The sequence below is a fragment of the Zootoca vivipara genome, chromosome 8, assembly GCF_963506605.1.
Source record: "Zootoca vivipara chromosome 8, rZooViv1.1, whole genome shotgun sequence".
In the NCBI taxonomy this organism is placed as follows: Eukaryota; Metazoa; Chordata; class Lepidosauria; order Squamata; family Lacertidae; genus Zootoca; species Zootoca vivipara.
In genome coordinates, this window is record NC_083283.1 from 24,574,329 (window position 1) to 24,590,590 (window position 16,262).

General features: G+C 44.1%; 1 protein-coding gene across 4 annotated transcripts in view; it reads right to left on the reverse strand.

The window, feature by feature from the left end:
- Positions 1-2,298: 2,298 nt before the first annotated feature.
- ESRP1 (epithelial splicing regulatory protein 1) overlaps positions 2,299-16,262 on the reverse strand; it is a 43,476-nt gene continuing 29,512 nt past the window's right edge. Inside the window, exons 12-15 of one of the 4 annotated variants that reach the window (XM_035126446.2) lie at positions 14,515-14,713; positions 8,183-8,351; positions 6,098-6,203; positions 2,299-5,612 (exon numbers count right to left, since the gene is read on the reverse strand). In XM_035126446.2, the coding sequence (XP_034982337.1) occupies positions 6,113-6,203; positions 8,183-8,351; positions 14,515-14,713 (459 nt within the window). In that variant the 3' untranslated portion in view covers positions 2,299-5,612; positions 6,098-6,112. Of the gene's footprint in view, positions 6,204-8,182; positions 8,352-10,498; positions 14,714-16,262 lie in introns of those variants that run through there. The other 3 variants (XM_035126447.2, XM_035126445.2, XM_060277704.1) reach the window with 3 other exon arrangements.

A 16,262-nucleotide genomic window follows, 5' to 3' on the forward strand; every position in this document is an offset into this window, starting at 1 on the left:
GATTGGGGGGGCCACCACAGAGAAGGCCCTGTGGAATGATCTTAAGAGAAAACACTCACTATAGCCTATATTGTATAAGGCACCAGGGATCTCAAATTGTGCAGGGCAGAGGCACCATTAGGGCAACTCTTGGCCAGAGTGTATCTATAGGTCCTTGTTCCTTCACTTCTGGCACATATTGGATCAACATTTGCCTGACTCAGAACCCAACCAGTCCCGTCTGGACCATATCATTTGCCTCTGACTCAAACTGGCCAAGCCGAGCCGAGCCCTGCTCTGGCACTGTGGCTTAACGGGCAATATTTTCATGTTGCTCTTATTCCTTTATTATGGTATTTTTAAATTGTTTATCGTTTTATTATTGTCCTTTACATTGGCGTTGCATTTCTGTTACATGTTTCAGTAGGTTGTTCTTGTTAGCCTGTTTGGAAGTCCCCCCCCCCCCCATACTGACAAATAGGGAAGAAAGCAATCAAGAGGGTTTTTTTTCCCTAAGGGACACCCTTGTCAGGGTAGATCAACTTCCTTCCATTTCAATAAAGCTTGTGCAAGAGAACTTCTCTGTGCCTTTAACTTCCACCCAGCAAGCCCAAACCATTTTAATCAGCCTTGTATTTAACAACCCAGCTAGCATCCATTGGCAGCAAGGAACTCCAATACAGTTGGGTAGGGGAGGGAACAAATATTCTCCAGCCTCCACTAGTCTACTTGGTTTCTGTGATGGCCACAGAGGAAGAGGGAAACCTGCCCCTGTTCCACCAATTCTCTGGATAGAAGTCATGTTAAGCTCAAGCCTCCCAAGAGGCTATCAGCTTGCATTTTCATGCTGGCTGTAGAATCAGAGAATCACAGGATGTGGAAGACAATCTGGTGTAAATTCCATGCTCAATGCACAAATTTGTAGCACCCCTGACAGATGACCATTTAGCCTATGCTTAAATACTGCCCATGAAGGAGACATCACTACCTCCAGGGCTGTCTGTTCCACTGTCTGCAGTTGTTGCTATTGGAAAGTTTATGGTTATGCAGATATGGAAGGAAGAAATAGCAGGTTAGCAGTTTGATTTCCTGCTCCCTCTTCTGGAATGGCTCAGAACAGCAGCGTGTACTATATTGCCGAGAAAATTAGTAATTTGTTTTGTGGAGCTTGATGCTCAGTGATGTGTTTGCTTAGAAAGTATGGGCAAATCTGCATGGCAGTTTTGGTAAGTGCTAATGTACATCTGATGCAGAGAGAGAGAGAGAGAATACTCAAATCTAAATTATCTCCAAATATAAGGGACGCGGGTGGCGCTGTGGGTTAAACCACAGAGCCTAGGGCTTGCCGATCAGAAGGTCGGCGGTTCGAATCCCTGGGACGGGGTGAGCTCCCGTTGCTGGGTGGTCCCAGCTCTTGCCAATCTAGAAGTTCTAAAGCACGTGAAAGTGCAAATAAATAGGTACCGCTACAGCGGGAAGGTAAACGGCGTTTCCGTGTGCTGCTCTGGTTCGCCAGAGGCGGCTTTGTCATGCTGGCTACATGACCTGGAAGCTGTACGCCGGCTCCCTAAGCCAATAATGCAAGATGAGCGCCGCAACCCCAGAGTTGGTCACGACTGGACTTAATGGTCAGGGATCCCTTTACCTTTTTATAAAGGGAAACAGAACTAGAGCAGACAGATGACTTATGTAAGTTATGCATGCGACTGTAAGGGTGGCCTAACAGTATCACCAAAAATGATGGTTTGCAGAATTCATCTCACCATAGTGGGCAAGACTGATCAGGTGACCTGTGTGCCTGATCAGGTGATCGATCATCTATGCCCAGATGCTCAGGACTTCAAGGTACCCGTTCTGCCTTCTTATGGTTCTTTATCTTTAAAATGGACTTGAACTAGACTGCCCTTCAACAGAGAGCTGTCTTCTATAAAGCTGGACACATGGCCACCTGGGCAACCATTTCACTCTTTTGCTGAGAGCACCTTTTCTTAGATGAAGGTGTGTAGAAATCCCTCTGTACTTTTAACTACTAGCAGCAAATTTTAAACCACCAAGCTGGGCCAGTAAAGCACACTATTTGCTAATGAGATGAAATGGTACCATGAAGCAGCCTAGCCAGATGAAAGCAAAAGCTACTTATACACCTTTGCACCACATGAGCTTTAAAACAAACAGACAAAAATCCTTCCAGTAGCACCTTAGAGACAAACTAAGTTTGTTATTGGTATGAACTTTCATGTTTGTTATTGGTATGAGCTTTTGTGTGCATGCACACTACTTCATTGTGCATGCACACAAAAGCTCATACCAATAACAAACATAGTTGGCCTCTATGGTGCTACTGGAAGGAATTTATTTTTTGACTACGGCAGACCAACACAGCTACCATAGCTGCCAAGTTATCCCTTTTTTTAAGGGATTTTCCCTTATGCTGAATAGGCTTCCTCACGAGAAAAGGGAAAACTTGGCAGCTATGACAGCTACCTACCTGTAACATGAGCTTTTAAGAAAACGTTGGAGAATCTAATGCAGATGGTGCTTTTGAAGTGGCTTTCCCCACTATTACTAGGTTGCAGGGTTGAACAAATCAAGGTGGAAATATCGTACTTCATGTTTTGAATGCAGATGTTTCCTATTTCAAACAGTTTTTCAAAAGCGCCTTCCACCAGATGTTTTGAAAGAGCCAGGTCTCCCTCCCCTCCCACCCACCTACCATATGTATTATACTAGCCACAACCCAGAAATAAATTCCTATTGCAACCCCATGGGTAGGGAACAATGGCAGACTTACTGCAAGGGGGAAATCACTGTACTTCCTGTTCACCAATACCCCCCCCCCTAAACATGGGGTACATGTGCCCTCCAGCACTAAAGAGGGTGGTGAGGCCAGCTTTCTTGTTCCCTCTGGCATATCTTCTGTACACAGTAGAATGCTCTATGCCAGACTTGAACTTGACAGACATAGAATCATAGAGTTGGAAGAGATCACAAGGGCCATCCAGTCCAACCCCCCCCCCCGCCAAGTAGGAAACACCATCAAAGCATTCTTCACATATGCCTGTCAAGCCTCTGCTTAAAGACCTCCACAGAAGGAGACTCCACCACACTCCTTGGTAGCAAATTCCACTGCCGAACAGCTCTTACTGTCCGGAAGTTCTTCCTAAAGTTTAGGTGGAATCTTCTTTCTTGTAGTTTGAATCCATTGCTCCATGTCCGCTTCTCTGGAGCAGCAGAAAACAACCTTTCTCCCTCCTCTATATGGACATTTGGAGTCTGCATCAGATCCCTCTAGAAAGGAAGGGTCCAGGGAGGTGTGGGGTATTGCCGTGTCTATGCATTTAGCCAATCAGAAGAGGTCATTAAGAGGGGTTACAAAACAAGACCATTTTGATATTGTATGGTCTCCAATTACATGCTTTATAAAGATAGTGCATTGCACAGGCCCTTTATGGCAAGGCTACCCCATATCAATATGGGACTCTTACTTCCAAAATGCCCCTACTGTATTACCTGCAAAAGTATACTGAACCTTCTGTTTTATCCCCCCCCCCAACTGCAATATTGTGCTCCACAGAGACCTGTCTTCATTTCTTTGTCTTGTCTGCAGGTTTTTTGAAAACTTAAACACATCTTTTTTAAAACCAACAACTGAAAGGAGGGGGGGGAATCTTCAGTTGCAATTTGGAATACAGTATTGTTACCTTACAGCAGCTGAGGCTACTGCTGCTGCTAACAGGGCTGGCCATTGTTGTTGGAGGACAGAGCTGTGCAAATGCTGCTCCATCTCATTCCCTAAACCAGCCTGCTGTTCTCAGGTGGAGGGGAGGACGCTGTACCAACTGCTAGTGTTGTAGTAAGTGTCAGGTGTCACTCTGGTCAGGTTTTGATCATAGATTGGGTAGGAGAGAGCCAACTTGCAATTTTATCCCACCTTCATTCCCTCCATCCTCAGCCAGAGGTTTATGAAGAAGTGATTTGGTCTCGTTCGTGGCAGTTGTGTTCTCTCTTCCTCCCAGAAGGGAGGGGTGGTGGCAGGAGGCTGTATGTTTTGAAGTGACATTTTCTTGATAAATGGACATGCAGGAAACCCTCGGCACTTTAGCATAATACCGATTATACAGAACGTTGCATTCGAAGGACCTGACGCATATGTTTTGAAGATGGCATCTGCCAGCCAGGAAATCTTGCGGAAAAGGTCCAGATTGTACAGTGATATTTGGGAAACTATTTCCACACAGCTCGGCATTGCAGATGTTTACAAGAACCAGCCCCACTGAAAGATGCCAATTCTGCTGGGAGAGCAGATGACCAACATTCAGTAACAAACAATCAAGCAATAATGATGTGTGTACAGAATGGAACTCGAGGGGTCCACAAATGGATTTAAAACAGTTTTAATACTTGTGGAAGATGCAAATGCAATTTAAGTCAAGGAGCAAAATATCCACATAGCAGGGTGGTACAAAATCCATGTAGAGGAGCTCAAAAAAAAACCGCACTTCTACAACAGTGATATGGTTTGTTTTAATTTTTTTAATGCTTTCGGTAACCATTCTTTTAACTCAGCAGAAGGGGCAGGTACTACAAGTTAAAAGGAGAGTTTCTGGGTTACAATTCTCCCAATAATCTCTGATAAATCTCCAACACCATCCAATTTAATTACTGCCTCCGTAGTCAAGACCACTGTGAGCAAATATTGTGTTCCCATTATTTCCAAGTGTCAGATTTTATTATCATACCAGTAATTCTAAGTTCTGTATCTTATAAGTGAAGAATTGAAGGGTTTGTGTATTGTTACAATACCCTCAATTCCCCCACATTAAAAAAATCATGGGACAGTAACTTAAATATACAGTAGTCCAAATGTGCAATATACAAGTTTAGAACATTACATTTTATACTTTATATGCATATAATAATATATAATCTATTTTACAAAAATGTTACAGCATTTTGTCCCTCAAAGTATTGCATTTCACATTCTTAACCATACCTAGACTGTCAAGTAAGCCTGGCTAGAATCCAGTTTTTTTAAACAAATAAATATATACAAACACAAAGCAAACAATTCTTTATATATATAAAAAACCCATAAGGCACAATCCCAAGGTCTTAAGAAGCCTTTATTTTTACGTATATATAAAAATAATAATTTTGTGTGCAAATAAAAATGAAAGGTTGGTTTGGTCATGATATGTTTTTCTAACAATTTGGGTTTTCGGGGTTTTTTTGTTTTGGTTTTGTAGTGATTTAATCTCGAGGAGGACCCTTTGTGTGATAGCTGAATTTAACACTTTGAAGGCAAGGGTAAAGAAAACACCCAGCAATATCCCTCCCTTGTGAATTTGGCAACTGTGCTATCAAAGTAGTGAATGTCCCAGAAACTTTAAATGGCAAGCTTGCACCTGGGGCGTGCGGAGAGAGAAGCAACCCTATGGCCAACTGTGCATATGCCAAGTTTTTGTTTCCAAATAAAAATAAAAATAATACCCCACAAAAACACAAAATGACAGGTAGATATCCAAGACAGTGGAAACTTCCCATGTGCTAGGAGGGTTCAGCCACTGTAGAATTAGGAGTCAGAGGGACCTGCATTTGGTTGGCTGAAGATGTGCAGGAAGTTTAAGTGGAGCCTAAAAGAAACATGCATATATCTGAGAGGTCTGTAAACTGGCGCTGAAATTCATTTTGCTTATAGTCTTAAACAGACTCCACCCCGCCAGCCCCAATCTACCAGTTCATTACCATGTGAGGGCTGTTCCTCAATAGATGGATTCAGGCAACAGCTGCCCTTAAACACAATGAGCTGAGCGTGAACACAGATGCAGCCTTAAACACAATATGCCAAGCATGCAACCACAAGCTGGGCATGCACACAAGGGCAGTAAGCTACTAAAGCACTGTGCCACCCCCTCAACATTTGGAAATGGCAACATAGGGCTATTTTAGCTGTCAATCACGGCTTCAAAAGGCTTGGAAGGACATGGAGGAAGGGAATGAAGGGAAGGAGGATGGAAAAAGATATGGGGGTAATTGTAAGCTCCCACTCCGCAAATAGCTACTCCCAAAGTTCAGTGCGTACATTGTGCATTTGGGAGAAGATGTTGCTGAACCGTACCTTTGTTAGGAAAATCTAACTGCTTGGACCTTTGAAGACAAATCCGTTCTTTGGGCACTGACCTGGCCGATTCATCTGCGTGTACAGATCCATTCTCTGCTGCATACTATAAAAAATACAATTAACATGTGTTGCAAAGGGAACAGTTGTTAACACAAAGCATAGCTTGTATCATCATCCCAGGCACATTCCATAAAGAGCATAAGGTGTGTCTATTGTCTGCTAGCACTATTACTTGATTCCAAGTGCCTGTTTAACATTTACAGTTAAGAAAAAGTTGGATTCCAGAGAAGGCTTTCAGCAATCACAAAATGGCAATTGCTATCAAATGTTCACTGTTTCACCCTCCTGCATCCGGTGAGCTTGAATAAAGATCCCAAGGTACACATGGATTTCTATTAAGCATGATTATTGTAGAGAAGACTGATTAGATAGCAATATTTTCCAGATGTGCTTGGTTACTCGGGTCAGGCTCTCAGGATATGCACTTGGTGCAAGAAAAGCCAGCAGAGTTTTAGTGAACAGCCTGTACCGAATTTGAACTTAAAAATACAACTCCATAAGGAAGTTCATGGACCTCTGGAGTCGCACCCTAACTGGGTACTGGAATATTCCCCAAAAGACTTCGGGTTTGGTTTGGCTTCCATTTCAATACCTTCTTCTGTCCTCATCCTGGTCTCAGCCAGAACATTTTCCAGGATCACAAACCAGCTCCTTTCCCAGTGCTCAAGAACTACTACAGCTCTACCATCATGTGAGCCTCCATTCCTCCAATATGCTGAGCTTCTGGACTTCCTTTTCCTGTATGCTGCTCTCTGGGGCTCATCCCCTCTAACCCTACTAGGCTCCATTAAATTTCGAAGGCGAATGCCCGCGGCACATGCACCCCCTTGTCACTGCTAGACTGGCTGCCAACACAGAGAAAATATTCAGATATTCCCCACTAGGTGGTTCCAAAGACCTTTTACTAAATAGTATGGGGGTAGCCCAATGTTTCCCAAACTCAGGCCTCCAGCTGTTTTTGGACTACAATTTCCATCATCCCTGACCAGTGGTCCTTGCTAGCTAGGGATGATGGGAGCTGTAGTCCAAAACCAGCTGGAGACGCAAGCTTGGGAAACAGTGGGGTAGCCAATCCACTGCATCAGCTTTACTCAGCATGGTCAAGTGGTTGGGGTTGATGGGAGTTACAGAACATCTGGAGGACCATACTGCCTACCTTTGCTTTAGTGCAATGCACCCTTGTACATGATTTCTGACCAATTACAGGTGCACTGTACTCTTATATATGTCTGATTGAGTTATCTGGGACATACGCCCAGGAAAGTGTGTGTGTACAGAAATCTTTCTCCAAACTTGGGTTCCCAGATGTTAAGGGACTATAGCTTCCCTCATCCTTGACCACAGGGCTGCGGCTGGTTGTTATGATGTAGGGTCAACAACATCTGGAGACCCATAGTTTTAGGAAATGCCAGTGCACACAATTGCAACCTTAGTCTCCCCCCCCCAAAAAAAGTGTCAACTAATTTCTGGAGCTCATTTACTAACTTTGCCTCATTGAAAGAGACTCGCTTCCAGCAGTGGCTCCTATAAACCAGGGACCGATCTCATTAGCTTGGTTCCCAACTTCCCTTCCATGAACGAAGAGAGCCCATGGAGCAGAATTCTTCCCTGCTTCCTTTTATAGCCCCCTGAAATCCTGCTCTCGAGGATTAAGCAGCCTTTAGAGTAGTGCGAGGGCATTGTATGGAGGAGATGCTGCGGGTCGAGAAGGGAGTTGGCAGAAATCGTACACACACACACACAAACCCTTTCCTTGCACAAACAAGAAAGCCACTTAGGATCCAAGCCAGCATTATTTTAAGACAGGTCAACATCCTTTCCAACCGGCAAAACATTTCACACAGGTCACAAGCCCAAACTCACTCTCCCTACCCGTAACACAACAGCAGTAATCCATAATGTATCCTGATTAGTGATAAGCAGCAGCTTGTTTTGCTGCAACATAGTATGTTCATAGCTTGCTATATTCCGCTACAAAAGGAGCCTGCCCCTCACTCTCTCTTTTTTTGGCGTTTTGCTTACCTAGGGTAATATGCTGTGTAATTCATAAAGAGCTGAGTGCCCGCTGGATAGTATGCTGTAGAAGGTTGAAGCGTCCGTGGGTTGAGGAGCATGGAGGGTTGGTAGAGTGCTGCATCCGTCGGGATAACTGCCGCAGGAGCAGAGAAGGAGTAGGAAGGAGGAGACATGCCTAAACGACAGATGATGAAGAAGGTCAGTGCTTCTGTGCGCAACCTTTTTTAAAAGCACAAAGCATGATTCAGGCCAGGCTACACTCCCAATCCAGGTGGTCACTGCACAGCAGAAAGATGCAATTACAGGTGAAACGCAGAAAATTAGAATATTGTCGAAAAGTGCATTTATTTCAGTAATGCAAATTTATTTTAATTTTAATTTTTAAAAATGCTTTCTTCTGGAAATTCCACAGGAATAAAACAATTACTTACAATAATACAAAAATAAACATCGCTATTACATTTCATTAATTGCATTTCATTTATAATTGACCCGCCTAACAACAAATAATTACAATTACAACAAATAAAGGCTTGACATATCTTGCTTTGCATGTCATGCATCTATCCCATATATTGGTTTCACCTTTTAAGTTGCATTACTTAAATAAATGCACTTTTCTACGATATTCTAATTTTCCGAGTTTCACCTGTATACTACAAGCTATATTTTGCCCTCACACTTCTAGGAGGTAAAGGTGAAGGACCCCTAGATGGTTAAGTCCAGTCAAAGGAGACTATGGGATTGCGGTGCTCATCTCGCTTTCAGGCCAAGGGAGCCAGCGTTTGTCCACAGACAGCTTTCCAGGTCATGTGGCCGGCATGGCTGAACCACTTCTGTTGCAACAGGACACCGTGACGGAAACCAGACTGCACAGAAACGCTGTTTACCTTCCTGCCGCAGCGGTATTGCACTGGCATGCTTTCGAACTGCTAGGCTGGCAGAAACTGGGACAGAGCAATGGGAGCTCACTCCGTTGTGGGAATTCAAACCGCCGACCTTCTGATTGGCAAGCCCAAGAGGCTCAGTGGTTTAGACAACAGCGCCACCTACATCCCGCAACACTTCTAGGAAAAGCTACACTAATTGACACATACACAAAAAGGCCATGCTTCTTGCTGACCGTTGTTCTTAATCTGTTGAGTCACATTGCGGCCTTCGTTGGAAAGAAGTATTCAGATCCAAATTTTTTTAAAAAAAACAATTAAGCCAATCACACACTCAAAGAGAGTGCAGCGGTGGTGAGAGGTGTGGCTTAGGGAGAATCCTGCCTGATCATTTAGTGCAGGTTTCCTTCCAAATGTTTGGATTATAAACTCCCATCATCTGACCACTAGTAGGCATGGTGGTTGGGGCTATTTTAGATTAGATTGGTTTAGTATGCCGCATGAACCCTAAACTGTGACTGATTTTTGGTTAGCAAAAAATTTCACAAATTATGGTTTGGAGATTTATTTCCACTAACCAGTTAAGTTTAGCCAGGGTTTGTTTGAGTTCAGATGGCAAGGCAGGCTGTGGTTGGTAAAATGGAAGCAATTTCTTCCGAACTACCCTGTGGCTATGCAAGCAGAGGGGGAAGCTTGCAAGCCCAAGGAGTGCTAGGCCTATTCTCATAGTGCTGAACCATGGTTTAGCATTACAACCAAACTAGCCCCTGTTAATGCCAACTTTATACATAAAGAAAGATTACTCAAAGAGTCCTTTTGTCTAAATACTGGTCTGCCTCCAAGATCTTATTGCAAGTTTACTTTGGGCTATTCCTAAATCAGACTCAAACCTAAGAAGCTGCCATGTTGGGAATTTGGGACGAAACACTGACCCAAACTACGCTCATTTGAAGTGGATTTTATCTCATGTCAAGCTGCAGGATTAGTAGAGGATACACAATACAGAAAATGGAGCTCTGACTCAATTCTCAAACATGTCTCGGCCACTCTTTGGAAGAATTTACAGAACATTTCTGAATATAAGAGAACATCTTCTTTTACTGAATATAAGAGAACATATTCTTCTGCTCTGGAGCGTCAAAAATTGGCAAATGACCTGAATCAGTTTTATAGCAAAGTAAAGCATTATCAACTAGAGCAATTCACTCGGCGCCAGAGGCACCAACAACCACCTCAACCTGTTCTGAAGTCACTACAGGGACAGAAGGCAAAAGCTCCAGGCACAGTCAGAATGGCTCCTCTTTGCTTGAAATAGTGTTCTGCACACTCCAATCCTCACACAGATATTTAACAGATACTTTGTATAAAATACGTTTACATTGTAAAATTAGCCAAAGCAAATTCCAAGTATGTAAGTACTTGGCGAATAAATTACTATTCTATTCTATTCTATTCTATTGTCCTATTCTGAACAACGAGAATGAAAAATGTGTTCCTCCATCCTCTTCCAGACTTAATGCCTTCCTTGTTTTTGAGACTGCAAATACTCAAGTATGGAGTGTTTAACTTCTAAAAGGAGGAAGTCAGGATCAAAACCTGTCTAGAAAGAATGTGTTTTCAAAGCTCTCCGCCCTGCTATTAACATTTACACTCTGCTTTACGGCCCTGGCAGAACCCCCAAGGCAGCTTATAGAAATTAAAATTCCATATGTAACATTAAAACCCATAATAATAATAATAATAAAGCCAAACCAATACAACCCAATAAAAGTGGAAGTACTGCACAATTCACCAGTATCCAACAAACATAGGAAGCTGTCTTATATATTGAGTCAGACCATTAGCTACATCTAGCTGAGTACTGGCTGTCAATACCGACAGCCAGCAACTTTCCAAGGTTTCAGGCAGATGTCTCTCCCAGGGCTACCTGGATGTGCCAGGGATTGAACCTAAGGCCTTCTGCACAGCAAGCAGGTGCTCTACCACTGAGCTACAACCTTTGCATGTCAACACAACCAGCTACTCCAATTACTTTATAAAAGAGCCAAGTCTTAACTGACCTCCTGAAAGCTAAGAGAGCACAAGCTGATTCAGCTTCCTTTGGACAAGAGTCCAGAAAAGAGAATGCTGCCCTCAAGATGGCTTTTGAAACGCAAAATAATTTGCGGAGCTTGTTGTGTATTGAGTCAAAGGATTTTATATCTGTATTACTATTGTCTGTATTTGCATTAGGGTAAAGTAACTGCCTTTTGGTTCCAGAACGTACAGCTACTATTGGTTCATTTAAGCTGCTGTATTTGGATCCTCTGTCTTATTGGTTTCCTCCAAAAGGCAGCACTGTGATTGCCTGATATTGTTCCCCCCAAAATGTGTCCCTTTCTAGCTAGTCCCCCGTCCCTATAAATGTAGCTTTCCTCTCCTCAGAGCCCAGTCTTGTTTGCTTTAATAAATAAGTGTTACTAGAGAACTGTCTCCAGCATATTATGTCTAGAGAGCCGAAATCATGAACCCCACGTCACAACAGAGCTGTAGCTGTGTTAGCTTCTTGCAGCAAAAACAAATCAAAGATGCATCTGATGAAGTGGGCTTGAGTCCACAAAAGCTTAGGCCATTACAAATTTGGCTAGTCTTCCTCCCAGAACCACCAGGTAATCCTAGTCACCCACTGAAATCACCTGACAAATCATTTCACAATCCACACACACTTGACCTGTGCAAGCTTCTTTCCTGCCTTAAATACATTCTACACTCTCAGTTGCAGCGCAGAGCCTCCCCCCCTCCACAAGCAGGTGACGCTCAACTTCACTCTGGCCAAAGCGGGGGGGGGGAGAGGGGGGGAACAAAGAAAGAAAGAAGCTGGACATACTTCACCCTGCAGACGCTACCTTACTGGCGAGAGTAAGCCTCATTGAGCTCAGTAGGGCTTACATCTGAGCAGGCAGGTATAACAATACAGCCGTACCTTGGTTTTCGAACAGCTTAGTTCTCGGACGTTTTGGGTCCCAAACGTCGCAAATCCAGAAGTATTCCGGTTTGTGAACTATTTTTGGAAGCCGAACATCCAACTGGGCTGCAGGAGCTTCCTGCAGCCAATCAGAAGCTGCACTTTGGTTTCCGAACGTTTTGGAAGTCAAACAGATTCCGTTCGACTTCAAGGCACGACTGTATACTGTACAGCAGGGGTAGCAAACATGGTACCCCCTCCAGATGTTGCTGAAATACAACTCCCATCATTTCCTGAACATTGGTCAGATTGCCTGGGGCAATGGGAGTTGTAGTCCATCAACATCCGGAAGACACCAGGTTTGCCAACCCTGCTGTAAATACTAGTTTTAATTCAACTTAACTGGCATTTCCTCGCTAGCTGAGAACATAGTTTGTCCTGTGCAAATTTCTCCCCCTGCCCAGACCACTCCCCGAATCCCTGGAGGATCTGTGGCATATCTTTCTGGCATCAGTTTTTGTGCTGACACCTGCGCCCTTGCTCTCTTGGCCGTTTGCATCCTCAGTGGAGAAGGGGTGGAGGGGACACTGCACAAGGAGGAAGGGTCCCTTCCTGCTTCCCAGCATCCCACTCAGCTTCTTCCTCTCACTACTGATGGTTAGGAGTTAAGGGTACAGAAGGCTTTCAGGTAATAAAATCAAACAGGAAGGAAAGAAGCCTGCAGGGGCAACAGATCTACTGAGGGCTGGATCAGACCCAGGGCACGTGGAGTCCACCCCCTCCCCAAGTAACTCCCTAGTGACGATCATGAGCTGGTCAAATGGGAATTAAGCAAAACAAGCAAATAGACCCATCATTGCTGGATTTAGCCAGGTTCCAAATCTGGATTCCTTTTGACACAGCTTTTTCGCTTTATGTTTTACTTTGCAGAGCAAACAGAAGCTAGTCCAAGATCAACCGATCAATACACCTGGGAGACTTTTACCAGGTGCAACTACTCTGTGAATGTGAACAGAGGGAGAAATATTGGACTAAACTCAACTTGGAAGCTTCTCACTGGCCGTTGATAGTGGAATAGCCAGGCTTTGTTCACTCATTTTTAAATGGGGCATCTAATCAACAAAGTGACAGGTGTCAGCAAACTTTATCAGCAGGGGGCCGGTCCACTGTCCCTCAGACCTTGTGGGGGGGGGGGTATGACTATATTTTGAAGAAAAAAAACCATGAATTCCCATGCCCCACAAATAACCCAGAGATGCATTTTAAATAAAAGCACACATTCTACTCATGTTAAAACACGCTGATTCCCGGACTGACCACGGGCCAGATTTAGAAGGCGATTGGGCCGGATCTGGCCCCCGGGCCTTAGTTTGCCTACCCATGGATTAGAAACTTCATTCTTATGTTTTCCCTCTTCAGCTTCCCTTTTGCCTCCCAGAGCTCAGAAAGTCCATCCTTTTCTACACAACGGAATAGATATATAATTTCCTCGGGTGCAGATGACCCATTGCACAGCCGTTTACCCCATACAGGTTGTTAATGGCCTCTTAGCCTTTTCCTTCTTGGTGATCCATCTCTCCTCTCTAGGAATCAACCCCATCACTTTAACCCTTCCCTTGCCAAAATAGCATTACCTAGCAATCTTGATCAGGAGGGCAGAGGGAAGGGATGATTTCTCTCTCCCTGCCACCTGTACTCAATGGTCCCAATGAAAGTCACCACACTTGAAAATCATTTGGGACTGAGGAACTGTCCATTTGGGTACCATTTGGATTCTGGAAGCTAAGACACTATTCCACTTTCAGCCTGACGTAGAACAGTTATGATCAGATGTGACTAACGGCAAATCACCCGTGTCATTAGGAAGCACTCCTGGACTCCATGTTAAATTAAGCACCTCTCTCACCCAGGCTGTGACTATTGAAAATAGTCACCTATACCTTCTGAGGTTCTTAAGTGTAAATATACTGAAATATACATATTTATAGTATTTTACTATGTCAGCCAGAATACATAGGTCTCGCCCATCTGAGCTAAAAGCTCTTTGTTCCCCAACAACCCATCATGAATTTTGGCTGACTTTGGTGTAACGAAATGCCCTGTACATGCTCCTCTGCATTTCCAGGCACCCACATTTGACATTGGCGCCTGCTGCCAGTCAGTTTAAAACATGATCCTGCAATTCCGAGCTGAAGTGCTCAAAATCAACACTTGCCCAGTGCAAATTAAACTCCAGAGGGTGTGGGGGGTAGGAAAGGTGTGGGTCAGCAGAAAAGCAAGAGTAAAGAAGCAAATTCCTCTCCAAATCACAGTAGTCCACAGCCAAAAAGGAGAACAAAAATCAAAGGCTGCTACCGATTTCAGATGGGAAAAGCTTTGCATTCCAGACCCCACAGACACACTGATCCCTTCCCAAGAGAGGAACACAAAAACAGAATGGATGAAAGAAGCTCCGACACCTACCAGCGTACAGCAGAAAGTAGCGCCAAGACCCAAGCTAAACTTACATGGTAACTTACATGGTGGTGGGGATAAGCCATTTCGATTTAAAGTGCCCCCCATTAATACAAAGTTCATCTCCTCTGCAGAACACTGAAAGACTTCGACGTATCTGTCCTTCATGGTTTTCTTATGGCACTTCTGAGCAGCCATAAATGCTCGGTCTGAAGATTTCATTTGGATAAAAGCGTCTCCAGAGGGACGACCCTAAGAGGGGAAAAGCAGAAAGGTGAGAGGCTGCAGCATCAAGACAAAATGATTTACCATATTTTTCGCTCCATAGGACGCACCTAACCATAGGACGCACCTAGTTTTTAAGAGGAGGAAAACAAGAAAAAAATTGCTTTCTTGAATAGTCCTAGGCATAGCAACCAACTCCTAGAGGCCTAGGTGCCTATGCCCCCCCATTAAATATTTGAGGAAGCTTCTTTTGCAAAGGGGGAATGCTCCATTTTTTTTGAGGATCAGCTCAAAGTTGTGCAGTTTTTTTTTTGCAAATGGAAAAAGCCCCGTTTTTCTGGGGTGTCAGCTCACAGTTGTGCATCTTTTTTGCAAAGGGGGAAAGGTCCATTTTTTAGGATCAGCTCAAAGTAGTTTAGCTTACCTTGCAAAGGGGGAAAATCCTGTTTTTATGGGGTTCAACTCACAGATCTGCAGCTTCTCTAGGAAAGGGACCCATTTCTACAGTTTCCAGACAGATAATCTAATCAGCCAGTCACATGTCACTGGGGAAACAAACAGCCTCCCTCTGCAGACAACAATTGAGGCCTGGGCAAGGGGCCTGGGCAGGCCGGGAAGGGAGCTAGCTCCCTTATCTCCCTCCCCAATCTCTTGCAATCAGCTGCTGAGCGGGTTCCTTTCAACACTCTCTTTCCCTCTTGTTAGCCTTTAGCTCTTTCTAAAAAATAAAAAAGCATGATGTGCCTTTCACCCCTGGGCAATTCAGTTCCAGGGACCACGCATTCGCTCCATAAGACGCACAGACAGTTCCTCTTACTTTTTGGGAGGAAAAATGGAGTGCGTCTCCATAAGTGCATCTTATGGAGTGAAAAAGACGGTACTCAATTTTTTTTTAAAGAAAAAACATCAGTGATGATAGCTCTTCTAAGTTTCATCTAGCAGCCTTTATGTTTCAATAGTGGGGGAAAGGTATAACTTTTATTCCTTGCTGTAAACCCGCAATACGCCTGTCGGGCAACAGTCCAACAGAGTTCCTATGTACCAGGAAGTTATTTGAAGAGCACAGCTTAAAACAGTTCATGTTACAACCTAGGATAAATAATTGCAGAACATCTTTCCGAGCCAGGCCTGTAGTCAATGTGGTACCGAAACCCATTTCTACACCAACAAGCAGTAGCCGGGAAACACTGCCGGCCGTTGCTAGGCACCCAAGAACTGTACAACTCCATCCCATAATCATGCTACCAGTGAAGAACAGCTGTGGAACAACCAGTAGTAGTGCCCAGTTAGCATCATAACAAGGTGGGAGGTACAAATTTTGATGTGCTGTGAATCCTGCCTCAAGGGCCGCCTTGTTCCATATGAACCTACCTGGACCCTCAGACCATCTTCTGAGGCCCTCCTTCGTGTGCCCCCTCCTCAAGAGGTTCAGAGGGTGGCAACACAAGAACGGGCCTTCTCTGCAGTGGCTCCCTATCTGTGGAATGCTCTTCCCAGGGAAGTTTGCCTGGCGCCTTCATTATACACCTTTAAGCGCCAGGCAAAAATGTTCCATTTTAGTTCAATAAAGAAATAA